This window comes from Podarcis cretensis (assembly GCF_951804945.1).
Source record: "Podarcis cretensis genome assembly, chromosome: 2".
In the NCBI taxonomy this organism is placed as follows: Eukaryota; Metazoa; Chordata; class Lepidosauria; order Squamata; family Lacertidae; genus Podarcis; species Podarcis cretensis.
Window position 1 is genome coordinate 16007402 of NC_137171.1, and position 18072 is coordinate 16025473.

General features: G+C 43.2%; 1 protein-coding gene and 1 long non-coding RNA gene across 3 annotated transcripts; one reads left to right on the plus strand and one right to left on the minus strand.

The window, feature by feature from the left end:
- Positions 1-699: 699 nt before the first annotated feature.
- Positions 700-17646, minus strand: LOC307210486 (transmembrane protease serine 12-like). 2 transcript variants are annotated; one of them, XM_079966410.1, is made up of 6 exons: positions 17405-17646; positions 15443-15647; positions 13814-14079; positions 11916-12061; positions 10596-10838; positions 7080-7205 (listed from the first exon to the last, which is right to left on the minus strand). In XM_079966410.1, the coding sequence occupies exons 1-5, from the start codon at positions 17499-17501 to the stop codon at positions 10599-10601; spliced, it is 954 nt and encodes a 317-aa protein (XP_079822536.1). In that variant the 5' UTR covers positions 17502-17646; the 3' UTR covers positions 7080-7205; positions 10596-10598. The 2 variants fall into 2 exon arrangements, with proteins under 2 accessions (XP_079822535.1, XP_079822536.1); XM_079966409.1 differs by lacking the exons at positions 10596-10838; positions 11916-12061; positions 13814-14079; positions 15443-15647; positions 17405-17646 and adding exons at positions 700-973; positions 2199-2344; positions 5000-5265; positions 9475-9656 and having other exon boundaries at positions 7004-7205.
- On the plus strand, positions 2351-4292 carry LOC307210508. The gene is made up of 2 exons (XR_013836040.1): positions 2351-2925; positions 3129-4292. It is a non-coding gene; the product is annotated as an uncharacterized lncRNA (long non-coding RNA).
- Positions 17647-18072: the final 426 nt, after the last annotated feature.

Consider the following 18072-nt stretch of genomic DNA (forward strand, 5'->3'; position numbering starts at 1 on the left):
AGTTTCTATAGCCAAGCATGCAGAATAAAGGGTTAAATGTGTTTGAATCTATTGGGGAGGGGGAAGTAAGTATAGTGGCACCTCGCAAGACGAATGCCTCGCTAGAAGAAAAACGCGCAAGACGAAAGGGTTTTTCGTTTCTTGAGTTGCTTCGCAAGACGATTTTCCCTATGGGCTTGCTTCGCAAGACGAAAACGTCTTGCGGGTTTGCCTCCTTTTTCTTAAAGCCGTTAATACCCAGAGAATCCACGCTCCGCAAGACGAAAAAATTGCAAGACGAAGTAACTCGTGGAACGAATTAATTTCGTCTTGCAAGGCACCACTTTATCTGATTTACGGAGCATATTGCTTGTTTAAAAATAATAAATTCCCCTATTATTTTTTACAACATGGAAGAAGGGAGGGTGTCACCCATCTCTCTCTGTCCCACATTGCTGACACAAGGTTATTTGGAACAGAAATGGGGGGTGGGGGGCAGGGCAGAGGTGACTTTTGCAAATTCTCTTCCTCACACCGCCCTCCCTGTGTTCCTCCAAAGCTCTCCCCCTCCTCCCCTGTGGTGTTACAAAAAGAAGGGGAAGTCTGTGGAAATCATCTCCCTCCACCCTTCTGTTCATGGAAGTCTGTGCTAGATTATTCCATGTGTAGAGGAACACAACTGAATATAAGCCAGTAAATTTTAAAAGGAATCGGACACCATTCCTGAACAATAAGTTAATTTGCTTCTTTATAGAACACTGTGGATGATTACCCATCCCACAGTTAAAAAGATAAGAATACATGGTGTGGTCATAGTGATGGTTTTGTCAAATAAAATAGCTTGCGATTGTATCCAGCTCCTGAAACGAGCTGTACGTATATAGACTCCTGGAAATGTTGGTCGGCCACAGCCAAGGCCAAAGCTTGTGACTCCTATCAGGTAATATTTGGTGGCATCTGGGAAATAGCACATAAGTGGTCCACCACTGTCTCCCTGGAACATGAAAAATAAAAATGAGGATATGAGTGTTTCTTTTGTTATTGTTAAGCTTTAGGCTGCAGAAAATTGTGGCCCAATCGGTGTTACGTCTCATGAACTGTCAAAAGTGGTGCAAATGATCCAACTGAAAATAAATATTCTGACTTTTTCACCACCACCGAGCCTTAATTTTAGACAGCATTCGAAACTCATTTTTCTAAGTATGTTTTGCGACAAGGAATTTCATTAGTGCAAGCAGTTTCTGAGCTCTAAGAGCAGTACTGTGCCTAAGATTTCAGATTAAAACTGCCCCCAAATCCAACCCTTTTGGACATCAGTCCTACAAGAAATATGCATACTAATAAAACATGCATACTTAGAAGCCACTCCAAAACTAGCCCTATTGAATATTTTCCAAGACAACAACTCACACTACAAAGAACTCATAAGCCACTTACTCTCAGCAGATAGGAGAGTCATAACTAGACACTGGCGGGACCTGTCAGGAGTAAACATGGACCACTGGTACCAAACTATATTGGAAAGCAGCCCTACTATAAAAGCTAAGCAGCAAACTGAAACTAATAGGGGCAAACAAGAGAGGATGTCTTTGCCCCACTCCCTTTATTACATATGTAACCAACACACACACCCCTCACACAGAAACAAAACTCATTGCAATCAACTAAATGCAACTAACCATGCCCTGGACGCTCAAACCTCTCACACCGTCAACAAAAACAAACACATAATCAAAAAACCTATCCTTGTAACACTGGCACAAACACACTGCACATACACTAAGCAAAAGAATGAAAAATCACTACCTCCCTTCTTTCTGACACCGAAAGTGAGAAAGGACTCTGAATTGAAAACAGATGTATGCACCCTTGCTAAGTATGAAAATTCTTTAATAAAAAAACTAGTAAGAGTATGAAATTAAGGTATTGCTTGGCGTTTACAGTGTCACCCTTAATGTCTTATTTTATCACATGAAGTACCATATACCAATTTCTATGCTTTGACTGCATCCTGCGTATTCCTTATGAGGTTTTATATAATCATGAAACAGACAGAGGAATAGAATTCTAACTCAGAATTCAAGGAATGTCTTGGGTTTCCTAACTGCTTTAGTGTTACTGCTATTTATTAAGGGACAAAACAATAACTTGACCTAACGCCCACAGTATACAGTGATACGTCATGTCTTAAAATGATATACACATCCTGACATCTTTACCTGACAAGTGTCAACACCTCCACTTTCAGAGCCAGCACAAAGCATGTCTTCTTTTTTGAGTGCCCCTCCATACCAGTCATTCCTATTGCAGAGCTGCATTGGAATAATGTCTACTTCGGCTTCTTGTAATATACGTCTTTTTCCACCTGTAAGGAAAACAAGACAAAGCTGGAAGTATGCTTATTTTTGTTTAATATTGCCTGATATACACAGCAATACACAAAAGGGCTTTATATATTGGCAACTCTTGGGCCAGTAGTTTTCCTAAATCTAGTGCACTGGGCACTAGATTTTCTAAATCTCCTGTGCAGAACTAAGATAATCTACAATTGTTGCCAAAATGAAGCTTAAGAACCCTTCCAACACCTTGAGGTTGTAACGAATACTGTTCAGCAGCTAACAGACCCCGGGTGCATACGAAGCTTTGAATATACTATCCTTAATCCTTGAGTGTGCCCTATTCTCCTTTCATCTTTCCAGCAGCACAATCTTCAAAGTGGGTAGTCAGTGTGACTGGATGAATATTACCATCCCCAGAACTAATCCCAGCACTGCATTAAGTTGTCAGTCAGGATCCTCCCAGTTTGCTCATTCTATTTACATGATGAGTAAAGTTGAACTTTACATCGTTATTGCAGACAGACAAAAGCGGACTTGTGGGACTGTTTGCTACAAACAGGTCACAGGGAAAGGAAGAGCTATTTCACACATTGCAGTGATTAAGATTGTACAGTGGTACCTCGGGTTAAGTACTTAATTCGTTCCGGAGGTCCGTTCTTAACCTGAAGCACCACTTTAGCTAATGGGGCCTCCTGCTGCCGCCGCGTTGCCAGAGCACGATTTCTGTTCTTATCCTGCAGCAAAGTTCTTAACCTGAAGCACTATTTCTGGGCTAGTGGAGTCTGTAACCTGAAGCGTATGTAACCCAAGGTACCTATGAAGTTTTAGTATATGTTTAAACATAATGTATGAATGTGACAAATTGTTATATCACCCAGGTATGCCAAGCAGAGAACTGTGACTCCTAGCTTGCCATTCTCTAGCACATCCTCTGAGCAATGTTCGAAATAGCCCCAAATGCACTTACAGCAAAGAAACTTACCTGAAATCACTAAACTTACTTGACCACAACTAGAAGTGGTTATTCTGAAGTAGGTTTACTCTTCCCACCAGCTTTGAAGGTAAGACTATGCAAATAATTTCCTGGTTCACAAGGTGATAAGGCTTTTACAGCATTGTGAACGATTTTGTTGTACTGACAACTGGCTGCAACATTCATCCACCTGACAGTTTCTCTGTCTCTTGACAAAGTAAACTTCTACCACATGTCTGCTGAGAGCAGAAAAACAGAGCTGGCTGCAAAAAGGGGTGAAAGGGGCTCAGGGGCAGGCGCCGGCAAAAAAAATTTAAAAAAATCCCAAACAGGAAACATTTCATTTTGGCTGACACCAGGGCCAACTCTCCAACAATTAGAGAGAAAACTAGAACATAGTATTTATCCAAGCACCTTCAAATGCAGAGTCCCAGATCCTGTGCTAGGTAGTAGATAATCTCTGGTTATCTTTAGTTGAAGTACCTTATGGAAGTTTCTCCAACTATAAGAATATCATCACCTATGAAATCTGCATAAGGTTCTTGGAGCTCCTACAAGAAGCCTTTTGAGACCACCAACCCATGAAAGTGTTAGGCTTGAAGGTTTATTTTGGCTGGTTGTAACTGGAGACATTGCTTATCTATACAAGAATATCCATTGTGCGTTGCTTCCAAGACCCACACATTATTCCACAGTAGCCAAGAGAAAGTGTTACTTCCTTTTTGCTATAAACTTAAAACACCACAAAGGAAAAGATAAGGCAGAGGTGGAGCTGCAGCTCAGTGGTAGCGCCTGCACAAGATCCTATGTTCAATTCCTGGCACCTCTAGCCAAAGGCAGGTGATTCAAGAAAGATCTTTGCCAGGCACCCGGCAGTTTTTGCCAGTCAGAGAAGGCAATAATGGACATGGGAAACAAATAGTTTGACCTAGCGCAAGGCAATTTTCTATGTTCCTATTTGTGGCACATTTGCTGAGCGAGTGGGGTTGTTCGTTTTGTTCCACTACCAGAAAAAGTTTCAAGGACATTTTGCCAAGGTTCGTAAAGGCATATTATCTGCCTAGTGCATGAAGCACAACTTTGCTAAGATATCTCTCCATTTGGGACATCTCTTCTGTTGTTCAGTGCTTTAAACTGAAAATATCAGTTCAGTACGTGGGGGATCTAACAAGCAGTGCTCTGTACAATTGTTCACAGAAAAGTACCTCACTAGGGGTGACGTTGTTTTCAGTCTCATGGCTGGATAGCATCCATCCAAAATTCTTACTAAAGAAGGTAGGAACACTGGACTTGCTGTGAATGTTTATTCTCTTCACTGGATGGAGATACATATACTGTACACCCAAAAGTTGTCTTGCTGTTGTAGTGAAGTGGCAGCAGTATCTTTGACTCCCAGAAGTAGCAATTCAATATCAACAAGAGTCTGGGGATAACCTTCCATCTTCTGCGTATGTTTTTGGCAGAGGAGGGCAATATTCCCACTTCAATGGGTTTTTAGATTGTAAATCTTGTTTTTATTTAGCTCCATTACCTCCTAAAGCTATGTAAGGACCTCTCACTGAAGGGGCCAAGAATTTGCATAGCTCTACCTTCAAAGCAACCCTTTCCTAGATCACTTCCATCCGCTGCAAATAAAGAACATGCAGGCTAAATCCAAGTTTATTTTCTCACTGCTGGCAACAACAACAAAAGAAAAGTATAGATTTACCTCTCTCCAGCATTTTCCCCCAACCACTTATATAACATGAAGTCTCATTGGTCATAAGAAGCGGAGCCTCAGGTAAGCAGATGGGCTGAATATAATCATTGAATCTGATAGAGTCCATTAATTTAAACAAGGCAAGATCATTTTCAAAGGTTTTCTCCTGGAAATCGGAGTGCATAATGATAGCCCTGATCCGGCTCTTCACAGTATAAGGTTGGTACCTATAAAGATGATGCAGTCCCAACACAGCCTTCCAAAACTCGGGGAACCTAGAATAAAATCCTTTGTGAAGTCAATGATCACTATAAAATTGCAACTTTACAGACTGAGACTTGAGAGTTGTCTCTTCCTTCACATCCCCTGCAAAACCATTAAGCATGCAACAGACTCTGATCAGACGATGAGAAAATAGCTGAGATTGCTCCAAATGATAACATAAATATAACAAGTAACAGATACATTACGTCCAGATAAGAGTAATACTTCTTAAAACAAATTCGTAACGTGTGCAACAGCAATAATTCAATTAAATTCAAGAATTGTCCTCAAGCAAACTTGGAATCTTACAATGATACAGTACAATAGAATCGTGGAGTTGGAAGGGAGATCTAGTCCAAACCTCTGCAATGCAGGAATATGCAGCCGTCCCTTACGGGGATCAAACCCGCAACCTTTGTGTTATCAGCACCATGTTCTAACCAACTGAACTATCCGGCTCACAAAATTACTGTGCTTAATGATGAGTGCAAATACTTTTCCTATCTGAGCCATTCAGCAGAAGGCTGGTTTTCGCATGCCAATTACTGCCTATGCAAATTCTACTCAGAATCATCAATAGCTGTTCTTTTTGGAAATTAAAATAATCACAGCAACTTGGAAGATAAGGTTCATAGCCAAAGAATGGCATGAATAAGTGTGTGTTCCCAAAGCAGTTTCTTGAGCAGCAGCTGTCCAAGCCTAAACTGCTGACCTCTTGAAAGTGAGAGAAGCTATGCAAGTGGCTTGTGAATCCATATGGGTATGGCTATTCCAAGCTGCTTACTAGAAACCATGGCCAATATTATTAGAATAGTTTCCATTGGCATGAATGGGAGGTTTTTTAAAATCCATGTAAATAGCAGGCATGGTGGCACCCAATCCAGATTTGGACTGCAGCAGGGGCAGTGGGTTAGAGTGCCAACTTTACCATTACTACACCTATTATTTACTTTAAAATCATTGTTAATGTACTTGAATGCAACTCTTGCTGATGGTAACAAGTCAATTATGTGTATTTTGTGCTGTAGTACTATAGCCCTCTTCAGGTATTCCAAAAGTGGCTAAAGTAAGCATAGGAGAAGGGGAGAGCCTGCTAGCTGTCTGTCCCCAGCCCCAAAATAAACCTACCACCCTCTATGAGTTCCAGGGCAACTGTCAGAGGAAGCGTCTTATACTTGTGTGAACAATGCTAATGCATGCTCTTCCCCTTCCCAAGCTTACTTCAGTCAAATTATTAATGCTTGAAGAGGACAAAACAATGTAAGCAAAATATAAAAAGGGAGTGCAGTGTTAAGAGCATTGAAAACCAGTGTAGTTCACTGAATAAAAAAGATTATCAGGAAAATGTGGAATCATCCTCTTTTCTGCTATATACTCTTTATACAGCCAGGGCAAGTTATTTTGTTTTAGACTAAGCTGACTATTCAGAATTTTTATAAGGGTGAGCATGATCAATATTGCAAAGCAGAATTTAAAAGGACAAATAATAAAGCATCTTATCATCATGAACAGGTTGATATTTTTTCCCAGGCAAACTGCAGCAGATGCAACAAACGCACGCCATAACTTTCTAAGCAGTACCTTTGCAGTCTAGTCTGACAAACCAGTTCAGGGAGACAAGATGGATTCACAAATAATGTACAAATATTTAATTGTCTTACAGATTTTTTCAAGTTCAGCCAATGTATTTGCATATTTTTCTTTCACCTAAAATTGATAGGAAAACTTTCAGAATCAAAGGATACATACGTCCACTCTTTAATGCAGTGTGCTGCTGTCAGCACTGAGTTGTGGTTAATTAAAGATCCACCACACATATGCTGATATCCTATGCCAAAGTGGAAAACTTGAAGACTGACTTGCCAAGGCCATGCTCCAAGTTGAGCATCATGTCCACCTACAATCCGAGACCCTGCTGGTATCTCATCCACAATAGGCCTTGTTCCACAAGCTAGAAACAAAACACAGTTAAACTGGTGAAAAGTCATGCTTGTTAAGTGCCTCATAAAATGTGGCATTCAGATAAAAAAGTGGCAAAGGAGCAATATTCCTGCTGGTGAAGAACTCAGATAAGCATGCAAAGACTGTTCTAAACTTTACTTAATTTTATTCAGAAAAAAGAAGTCAAAAAATATTTTTAGGAGATAAAGAGTGAAATTCAAAGTAAGATTAAACAGATAGCATAACTTAATGAAGACTGTGTTGCACTTTTCCATGTCCCCCCCCCCCGAAACATAATTATTTTTAAATTATTTTTAATTAAAGGAATTGAAAAAGGATATGAAGTGCATTATCCTGCAGTGTTAGAGGACTTAATTTCTACCATTAAGAGAAAAAGAGCAATAAGGTCTTTAAAAGAGAAATGGTTTGTGTATGTTTACTGCATGAGACACATTTGGTAAACAAGCATCAGAAATACATGAATAAGCAAGTAGATCATGTTTTGTTTTCATTATTTGATATTAAAGTAAAAGGATGTTATTTTCATTGCTAACAATATGCCATTTGAGGCAATTCAGTGTTAAAGAGATTAGGAAGGTACAGTGGTGCCCCGCAAGACGAACGCCTCGCAAGATGGAAAACCCGCTAGACGAAAGGGTTTTCCGTTTTGGATGCGCTTCGCAAAACGCATTTCCCTATGGGCTTGCTTCGCAAGACGAAAATGTCTTGCGAGTTCCTGCAGGGTTCCCCCCCCCTTTTCCCCCGCCGCTAAGCCGCTTATCAGCTGATCCGCTGATAAGCTGCTTAACAGCTGATCGCTAAAAGCCGCTAAACCGCTAACAGCGCTAATCCGCTAAGCTGTCAATGGGCTTGCTTCGTAAGACGAAAAAACCGCTATACGAAGAGCCTCACGGAATGGATTAATTTCGTCTTGCGAGGCACCACTGTAAAACTGAACTGTAATGCTAAAAGGAATGAGACTGGGAGAAAAATGGGCATTAATTGCCACCCCAACTTTCGAGCTGTGCAGGATTCCCTCTCTTTACCCAGGGTTCGGTTTCCTTGGAATGAGGGATACAGGAGCCTGCGTGGTGTCTTGAGGGCGGGGCTTTTTTTCTCAGCTGGAACTCCCTGGAACTCAGTTCAGGCACCATATACATATACAGTCATACCTCGGGTTGAATATGCTTCATGTTGAACGCGTTCGAGTTGTGCTCCGCGGCAACCCGGAAGTAACGGAGCGCGTTACTTCCTGGTTTCGCCGCTCGCACATACACTCAAAATACCATCATGCACATGCGCAGAAATGGCGAAAAGTGACGCGTGTGTGCGCAGACATGCCGTCACTAGTTACCGTTTGCTTCTGGATGCGAACGGGGCTCCGGAACGGAGCTTAACGAAGCTTAAGTACTTAATTCGTTCTGGAGGTCCGTTCTTAACCTGAAACTGTTCTTAACCTGAAGCACCACTTTAGCTAATGGGGCCTCCTGCTGCTGCCGTAGCACAATTTTTGTTCTCATCCTGAAGCAAAGTTCTTAACCTGAAGCACTATTTCTGGGTTAGCAGAGTCTGTAACCTGAAGCGTATGTCACTTGAAGCGTACGTAACCCGAGGTACCACTGTATTTAACCTGGGCCCAAGATGGAGGGCCTCACAAGCATTAACACCCCAGAGGCGTTTTCTTCTCCCATAGCCCCAGCCTTGGACTCAAGCTGGAACCAGGCGCGGCTCTCCCTCTTCTGCCTGCTTTTAGCCCAGCTCACAATACCCTCTCTCCCATTGTCCTCCTCACTCCAGGCCACTGGCCTGACCCACCCGCTGGCCTGGCTACTTCAACAACGGAACCCCCCCGCCCCCAAAACAACACCCATGCAGTCTCGTTCGCAGATACCAGCCGTGAGCCCCGTGGCTTTTCGACTCCGCCAACTGCTGCCAGCGCCGCTTGCCAGCGGAGGGGAGGAAGGGCCCGGGGCTTCGCTGCTCTGCCCTCACGGCGGATGCACATGGCCCAGCAATGTGAGCAGCGTCCCCGCTAGGGCGCGCGCGCCGCTTTCAAATACAGCGTAGAAGTCGCCTTCTGCGGACGTGACCCGGTGGCTGCCGGGACTCGTAGTTCGGAGAGCTTTCTCCTTGCTCCCCCGCCTCCCACCCGGACGAGGACGTCTCGCGCAAGCGCAGCAGCAAGAGCGGCCTCTGCCGGCCTTCGGGACGCCCTGTTGTGAGGGGAACCTTGCCCGAGGCCGGCTTCCTCGACGCCGAAGCCGGGCAGCCGGGCCCACCTTTCGTAGGGATGACAGAGGGCTGGACCCCCGGCGGAGCCTCGCACAGCAGCACGAGCGCCGCCACCAAGGAAGCGGCTGAGGGGCGAGAGAGGAGCCGCCACCGCCGCGGCATCGTCAAGGAAAACGGCGGGCGGCTCTTTCCCCGCCCCCTGACGTCACATAAACGGCCCATGATTGGCAGGAAGCGGCCGCGCGAGAGGCTTTTAAATCACATTTCACCGCGTTTTCATCCCCCACTTCCCTTTGCCATCATTTTCCCTTTATCGTTTTATGAAATCGTGCTTCCCTGCGCATCTTCTCTTTGGTGTGTGCGAATTTCTCCCCAATAAATGTAGGAAGACGCTTGGAAAATAGGGAGAGGTGTGTAATGGGAAGCACTTGCAAGGAAGGGGGCTAGAGATGGGGAACCTCTACTCAGATTCTAATTTACTGAGCCCTACGTGCCAAAGATAGGGAACCTCTACTCAAGAGTCTGATCTGTCTGCCCAATCGCAATGTTCTATCCCATAATTCATATGTGTTCACTTCGCTCCACCAACCTCCTTCACATCATCCCTCTTTTTCCATGGCTCGCTCCAAAGTGAAATGAAATGGTGAGGGCTCTAGCCATTGGGAGGAGGTGGAGGGAAAGAAAATGAAGAAACCCCAACTCAGCCACTCAGTGTGTGTATTTGGCTTTGGCCCCATCCTGTCTGCAGTTCCCCAAAGGTTACCTCTAAAAATGAAGCCCCACCTCCTGCTGAAAAATGGTCCCCACCATGCTATTTGCAAATAAAATTGTCACGTAAGATTTCACAGATCACTAACTGTACTAATGGTAAACATCAACTTCTTTGCTTTATCAAAATAATAATAATCCTTATACAAATTATATATTTTTAAATGCACTAATAGCAGTGCAATCCTACATCTAGTCAGAACTGATTCCCACTGAATTCAGTGAAGCTTACCGTCAACTAAATAGGTACTAAATTGCCTTATGACTATTTCTTTTCAGATTAAGAACAAATATTTTCAGTTAGGGTTGACTGAATTTAAATAACAAACCAACAGCTGACTAATGGGTTGGTATTGTTAAATATATTAAAATCAGTTGTGGGGTTTTTGAGGAACTTTACCTTTTATAGAACAAGGTGAAAGATTACCCACTTCACAGTCAAAAAGATCAGGACACACTTAATGTTCACAGTGCTGGTTTTACCACGTAGATGTGAAACTATCCAGTCTGAAAAATGACTTGTACCAAGATAGATTCCTGGATACTTTTGCTGGCCACAGCTAACACTTGAGATGGTGATTCCTATCAAATAATATTTGGAAACATTTGGGAAATAGCACATCAAAGGTCCACCACTGTCCCCCTGGAACATGAAAAATATAAAATGAAAATTTTAGTGTTGCTTATGTATTTTAAAGTTTTAGTATGCAGAGGGACTGTAAACTAATCAGTCTGAACAGTGCATTTCATGTCAAAAGAAAACAATGCTTTTCTAGGAAACACAGATAAATCTTGAAATCTTTGATTGGGTAATCTCACTTTGGCTGGGTTATAGTACCTGCAGGTAAGTTGCTTACAAAACCTTATCATGTGTTCTGAAAAGTCCAGCTACATGGTCAATAAACTTAAGACTTAAAATCAAGCGAAAATCCTAAGAATACAGTATGTTCTAACAATTCTTAGCTCTCATAACATGGTGGTGGTGATGCACAGATTATGTGAAAGACAAACACACCCCTTTTTGCTTTCAAGTTGCTTTTTTGTTTGGAAGCAAAGTGGTACAAGTGTTAAAATTAGAAAAAAAAATATGGCTCCTCTAATCTTACCCTTTCACCACTCAGCTAAAGAAGGTCTGCAACTTATGTGGGGGTTACATTCCAGGGATCACGCTTAAAGCCAAAATTGCGTACGGTCAAAACCTGCTGGGTTCATTGGCAGGTGGGACGGCCAAAATAATTTTCCCTGGAACCCCATCTCCTTTTTATTTTTTGCCACATACATAAAACTGAATGTGCACAAGTTGTGAGCTTACTATAGTTATATTTGATGAAAAATTGGTATTAATGGTAACACGTTTTCAACCACAACTGGAATCCGTTTCTTTCCATATCTATAGTACAAACAAGTAGTTGCCCTTTCCCCCTTCACGTCCCCTCTCCTCCCCACCCTTTTTAAGTCTATGAATCTGCAGACAAGAACTTGTGTGTGTTCTAGATTTTTACAGTGCTGAGAGCACGTTCACAAACAATATTATCTCACTTGAATTTTACATGGATGTCTCTATTGTCTATTTTATCACACAATGTAATCTTAATTTTTATTTTGTAAATTTACTTAGTGCTACTTTGACATCCTATTGGGCAATATAATTTGTCTAAGCAAGCCACATGACAGCATCTGTTGGCAACGTGGTTTACAGTGGAAATATCTCGTGTTTTACCTGACAGGTGTTTTCGTGTCCGCTTGCAGAGTCAGCACAAATTACATCCCTTGATATTCCATGCCCTGAATACCAGGGATGTCTGGCACAGATGTACAGTGGTATAATGTCTACCTGAGATTCTTGTAATATATATTTCAAATCACCTGTAAAGAAAACACAAAGTATTACTAGAAGTATGTTTGTGTTCAACCTTCTGGGTCCAGTACAAATGTTATAAGCCTGATGCAGCAGACCTTCATCCCCTTGTGCAGAATCTACATGTGTTATCAAACAAGGCTTAGAATTCCTTCTAACATTTTGGAGAAACAGAAAATTTTGTCAGCTAAAACATGAAACTGTAGATGTGATCTCATTTATCCTTGCGTGAGTGTCATACTGTGTGACCTGTGGGGGTTATTATTTTTTATTTTGTTAACAGTACATGAGATTGGCAGGCTGCTGTATTTTTCTTTTTCTTTACTGTGGTACTTTCCTTTTATATCTTTCCAGTGATGCAATCTTTAAGTGAGCAGCCTGTGTGCCTGGGGGTAAAGATGGTGCAATAAGTCGAGACCACATCATGCATATGGATAACAATTCATACATTAATACAGTGCAATTCTATGGTACCTTTGAGGATATTCTAGAGGCCGTAGGAAAGGTTGGATATACTTCTCAGACATCAGAGAAAATAATCATTTGTAATGGTGCTTGTTTGTTCTCGAAGATACAAACATAAGTCTGACCAAACTGCGGGAGGCAGTGGAAGACAGGAGTGCCTGGCATGCTCTGGTCCATGGGGTCACGAAGAATCGGACACGACTAAACGACTAAACAACAACAACAAATGGTGCTAGGAAACAGGGCTACACCTCCAAAGTCATTAGCAAGGAATCATTCTTGCCCCTACTGAATCAGGAGTCCACAATTTCCCACTTTAACACATCCTGCCAGCTACTGATATAAGCAACAAACAGACAAGGGTCAACCACAGGAGGAGACTTCTAGCAGTATAATAAGGCTGAGATGTTTCATAAGGCAATACAGGACCAGGACAATTTTGGGCATCTGTTCCTAGGCACTCCACCCACCCCACCAGTATTTGGGATGAAAGATCATGTAAAAGTGTGCGTGTGAGGAGATTAAGTTGTAAGCAAGTACAATTTGTGGTATAATTGCTGGCCGTGGGCTACATCTGTGGGGGACACCATTGCACCTGCAAGCACCCTCTGGCACCTGCAGAAGATACCTACTAACAAATGGACACAGTGAAAATCCAGATAGAAACCAGACTTCAAAGTTCTCTGCTGGGCTGCAGGTATGCTGAGAATGCCTCCTTTCAAAACTAAGTTCCAAATGGAAGCACTTCAGGGCAGAAAGAGTACAGGATGTGTACATCATGTACATGTGTACAGGATGTGTACATGTGTACAGGATGTGTACAGTGACAGCACTGCAGAGACTGATGGTGGTTGAGTTTAGGTGGGGCCACAGAGTCCACATGTTCAATCCCTGCCCCCAGTTTTTAATTGTTTGGCTTTTTTAAGGATTTGGGGTTCTACCCCCCGAAAAAAACATTGCCCAGTCAATAATGAGACTAGGAACAAAACTGAACTTCAATAAATTTATGTATCATCCTGACAGCCAGCAGCAAGCAAAACCCAGGTTTTCCTCAGGTGATATAAATCTTAATGTATTGATATCAACAAAGCTTTCTGTGTTCACTAAAACAGTGTTTCCCAAACTTGGATCTCCAGCTGTTTTTGGACTACAACTCCTATCATCCCTAGGTAGCAAGACCAGTGGTCAGGGATGATGGGAATTAAAGTCCGAAAATAGCTGGAGACCCAAGTTTGGGAAACATTGCACTAAACTAATATTAGATTATTCAGAAGGGACAGAAACAAAAGATTTACCTTTCTCCTCTTTTTCCCCCCATCCACTTATATAACATGGGTTCTTGTCTGTCACTAGAAGAGGAATGTCAGGTAAGCAGATGGGCTGAATATAGTCATCGTATTCGACAAACTTTATTAATTCAAATAAGGCAATGTCATTGTCATAGCTGTTCACTTTGAAATGAGAATGGACCACAATGTCTCTCACCCGGCGATTTATAGTATGAGAATGACGTTTATAAAGCTGACGCAAGCCAATCACAACTCTCCAGTACTCTGGGTTCCTAGGACAAAAAAAAACCCTTGTATGGTTAATACATAATTGCTGCTTAAGAGAATTTTAACTTTGAACAACACCATAAGAAAGCTCAAAACATGCAGTAATAATTCCACTTGAAATTATTGAAATTATTTTGGCAAACTATTCCATACAAATAGCAATGTTATAACTGGCTTTTCATTCAGCAGGGGATTGATTTTATGACTGCAATAAAGTGGTACCTCGGTTCTCAAACATCTCCGTTGACAAACCTTTCAGAACCCAAACACCGAAAACCCAGAAGTAAATGCTTCCATTTTCAAACGCCCCTTGGAAGTCAAACAGCTTCTGCTGCATGTTTTTCAATTCAATTTTCTTCTTTGAACTTGCAGCCAGCCCTTTGCACCTCAGTTATCAAATGTTTCAGAAGTCAAATGGTCTTACAGAACGGATTACGTTTGAGAACCGAGGTGCCATTGTAATTCCTCATGGAAACTATAATCAGAATCAGAGCAAGTTCTATGTGCTCAACAGGTAATTTAACCTTGTGTTTATTGAGCAGCAGCTGTCTCATGCTGCATGGTAAGTTTTTTGAAATTGAGTGAGTGAAGCTTCATAAACAGTTATTTGGTATGGGAAACTGCTGCTCAAAGTCCAGAATCACCCTTGAAACACAGTATAAGAACCTGGCAGGATGGGGTAAGTGCTGAGAGTGCCATGTATAAGCTAAGCTGCCTAGTAACCTCACATACTGGTGGTGAAGTTGTTGAATCACCATATGTAGCTACACCTTCATAAGGTCCAGTGAAATCAATAAACGTCCGTCCCCCCCCCCATGGAAGTTCTTCAAGATGGTTGTATGAATCACCATTCAGAACTTGTGCATCTTTAAGTTCTAAATCACACGCTTCAGATCCAGTATAACTCGCCATCCTTATTCCTTTTGGAAAATGTAAGAAAGATTGAGTATTATTTAAGATAGTGTTGAACTGATGGCACTGGATCAATTACACAGGTCTTCATGAGATGACACATCACTTGGATAACATGGACAATTGAAGGTGCCACACAACACCCCTGGCAGCAGAGTAAGTGACTTGTAAAGTATACAAAAATCTCAAATAGCGTAAAATACATTCTTATACAGTATGCAGTAATTCTAAAGCACTGGACCCATGATTTAAACATAGCTTACTCTGAGTATGTTTTCAGAAACTGTATTCATAAAATGATATTATTTAAGATTTGTGAGAAGCCTACCAAAACGATGTGCACAGAATACTGACATCAAGACAGGCTATAGCCAAGCAACCAAGAAAAAAGAGAAAAAAAAGAACCCACACATTTTCCCCATTATATCTAAAATGGACAAGATAAAAGATACATACACCCATTCTTTAATGCAGTGTGCTGCTGTCAATACTAAGTCGTTACTAATTAAAGATCCACAACATCTATGACGATACCCGCCTTGAAAAACACGGTAAATTTGAAGACTAACAAGCCATGGCCATGCCCCGAGCTGAGCCTCATGTTCACCTACTATCCGAGTCCCAGTTTTTTTCTCATCTATAAGAGGCCTTGTTCCACAACCTAAAAAAAACCACACAGTTATATTGGTGAGATGCAATGTATGTAAGTGTTCCATAAAATACAATCTGCATCCAACAAAATGCTTAGAGCCACTGCTTTAAACTGTTTGTTTCAGTACAGCAATTCCCTAAACAGGCCACCTGTTGGAGAGCTGAAGCAAACCCATTTTGACTCACCATGCCTTGTTATCAGAAGTGAATCCAAAATAATCTCACAGCTTCTTTGATTCTCAGAATAAAAGGACACATACTTGCAGGATGATATCCCAATGTTCAAAAGACAGCATAATCCATGTGCTTTGTTTATATAATACAATTTATTCAGTATTAGGGCAGTATTCATAGTCTTCCCTCCTTATGTTATCCACATAACAGCATTGTCATGCTCAGGGAGCTTGGTGGCTTAGGGGACAATCCAAACCCAAGATCCACAGGGATGTGCAAATTAAAATCCAGTGGATCTCCAGGTCAGCTGGTCAATTCATGGAGGAGTTGGACTATATATCTTAAGTATAAGGAGTTAATGGTACTTGATTGACCAAGCTGAGTGAAGCTCCAAGTTCAACATAGGCTGTCCATTTTTAGGGCTGAACTTGGAGCTTCACTCAGCTTGGTCAGTCCAATTCCATTAACTCCTAAAGATTACTCTCTTGGTGTCTATTTGAACTCAGGTCTCCCCAGCCATAAAGGTAAAGGGACCCCTGAACATTAGGTCCAGTCGTGACCGACTCTGGGGTTGCGGCGCTCATCTCACTTTATTGGCCAAGGGAGCCAGCGTACAGCTTCCAGGTCATGTGGCCAGCATGACAAAGACGCTTCTGGCAAACCAGAGCAGTGTGTAGAAACACCGTTTACCTTCCCGCTGGAGCGGTACTTATTTATCTACTTGCACTTTGACGTGCTGTCGAACTGCTAGGTTGGCAGGAGCAGGGACCGAGCAACGGAAGCTCACCCCGTCGCGGGGATTCGAACCGCCGACCTTCTGACTGGCAAGCCCTAGGCTCTGTGGCTTAACCCACAGCGCCACCCGCATCCCCTCCCCAGCCACAGTTCAACGCTAACAGGCTACATCATACTGATTGGCATACACTTCATTCCCCCCCCCCTCACAAAAATGCCTGCTATCAATGTAACGTCAAGATAAACCGGGTTATGATCACATCGTTAAGATCATCACACTGTCCCTGCACAAAAGCCCAGAGGCTGTGGAAGCCGCACCCTTGAAACAGCACCTCAAAGTGTTGGCTGCTGCTGACGTGCGCTTCTCTCCGAACTTGGGCAAATTAGGACAAATGCCGACACAGGGCAACGTTGGACGTAACAGGCTTAATGGTGTCCTTTGCAAAAAGCGTGTCCGTGCAGAGACGCGCTTCAGAAACATCTTTCCGCTGCGACTTAAACCTTAACTGCGGCAATTCCCCGTCCCTCTGCCTAGAAATGGACTCTCACAAGCAGCTCCACATGCCTCAAACTCTACGCAAAACACCGCGTGCAAATCCGTTGCCCGCCGAATATCGCACACGTGACTCCCACGTGAAGGATCGCGCCTTCACATCTGACACCCGAAACGCCACCTGCCGGGACTGGAGCCTGCCGGGAGTCGTAGTTCAGAAAGGGTGACGCGTACTCCATGCGCAGGCGCAGTTACTAGCTTCGGCCGTGACGGCGCCCCGCCCGAGGGCTCAAATGTGAGGGAACCCGCCCGGCCCACAAAGGGTTTCGACGCCGGCGCCGCCCTTCGCGGGAACGGGGGCTCACCGTGTGTAGGGACCCCGGAGGGTCGGGCTCCTGGCGGTGGTCCATACAGCAGCACGAGCAGAGCCAGTGAGAGCGCGGGGCGAAGCCTACGCCGCATCGTCCCTCGAGGGAGAAAAAAAATGGCGGCCAACCCGCCGCCTTTCCCGCTCCTCGGCCGGAGCGACGCTGGGAGCGTCACGTGACGGGGCGCGCGGCGGCCTCACGCTCAAGCGTTTTCGGCAGGTTGTCTTTGTGGGAGACGGAAGCCTGCGCAGGGGAAAGGGGGCGCGGGACCCGGGCACCAGGGGAAGAACAAAGTATTTTAAATACCGACCCCAATTCTTATAATAACTAGCTGGCAGGGTTCAGGTGCAGAACTTGCGTATTAACAGCGAGTTGGGGAAAGCTGGCTTTTGCAACATTCAGAGTACCTATCAGGAGGAAAGGTGGTGTGCTTTGTAATAATATATGTAATAAATAGATAAATAAAACTGTCATCTTCATGTCAGGCTGATGGCCCTTACGCATTTTCTTGATGGGTGTGGTTTTGCTGCTGCTAATTTATTAAGTCTGTGAAATGCGGCGAAGTTCACCTGGCATCTACATTATACACCTTTAGGGGACGCAGGTGGCGCTGTGGGTTAAAGCCTCAGCGCCTAGGGCTTGCCGATCGAAAGGTCGGCGGTTCG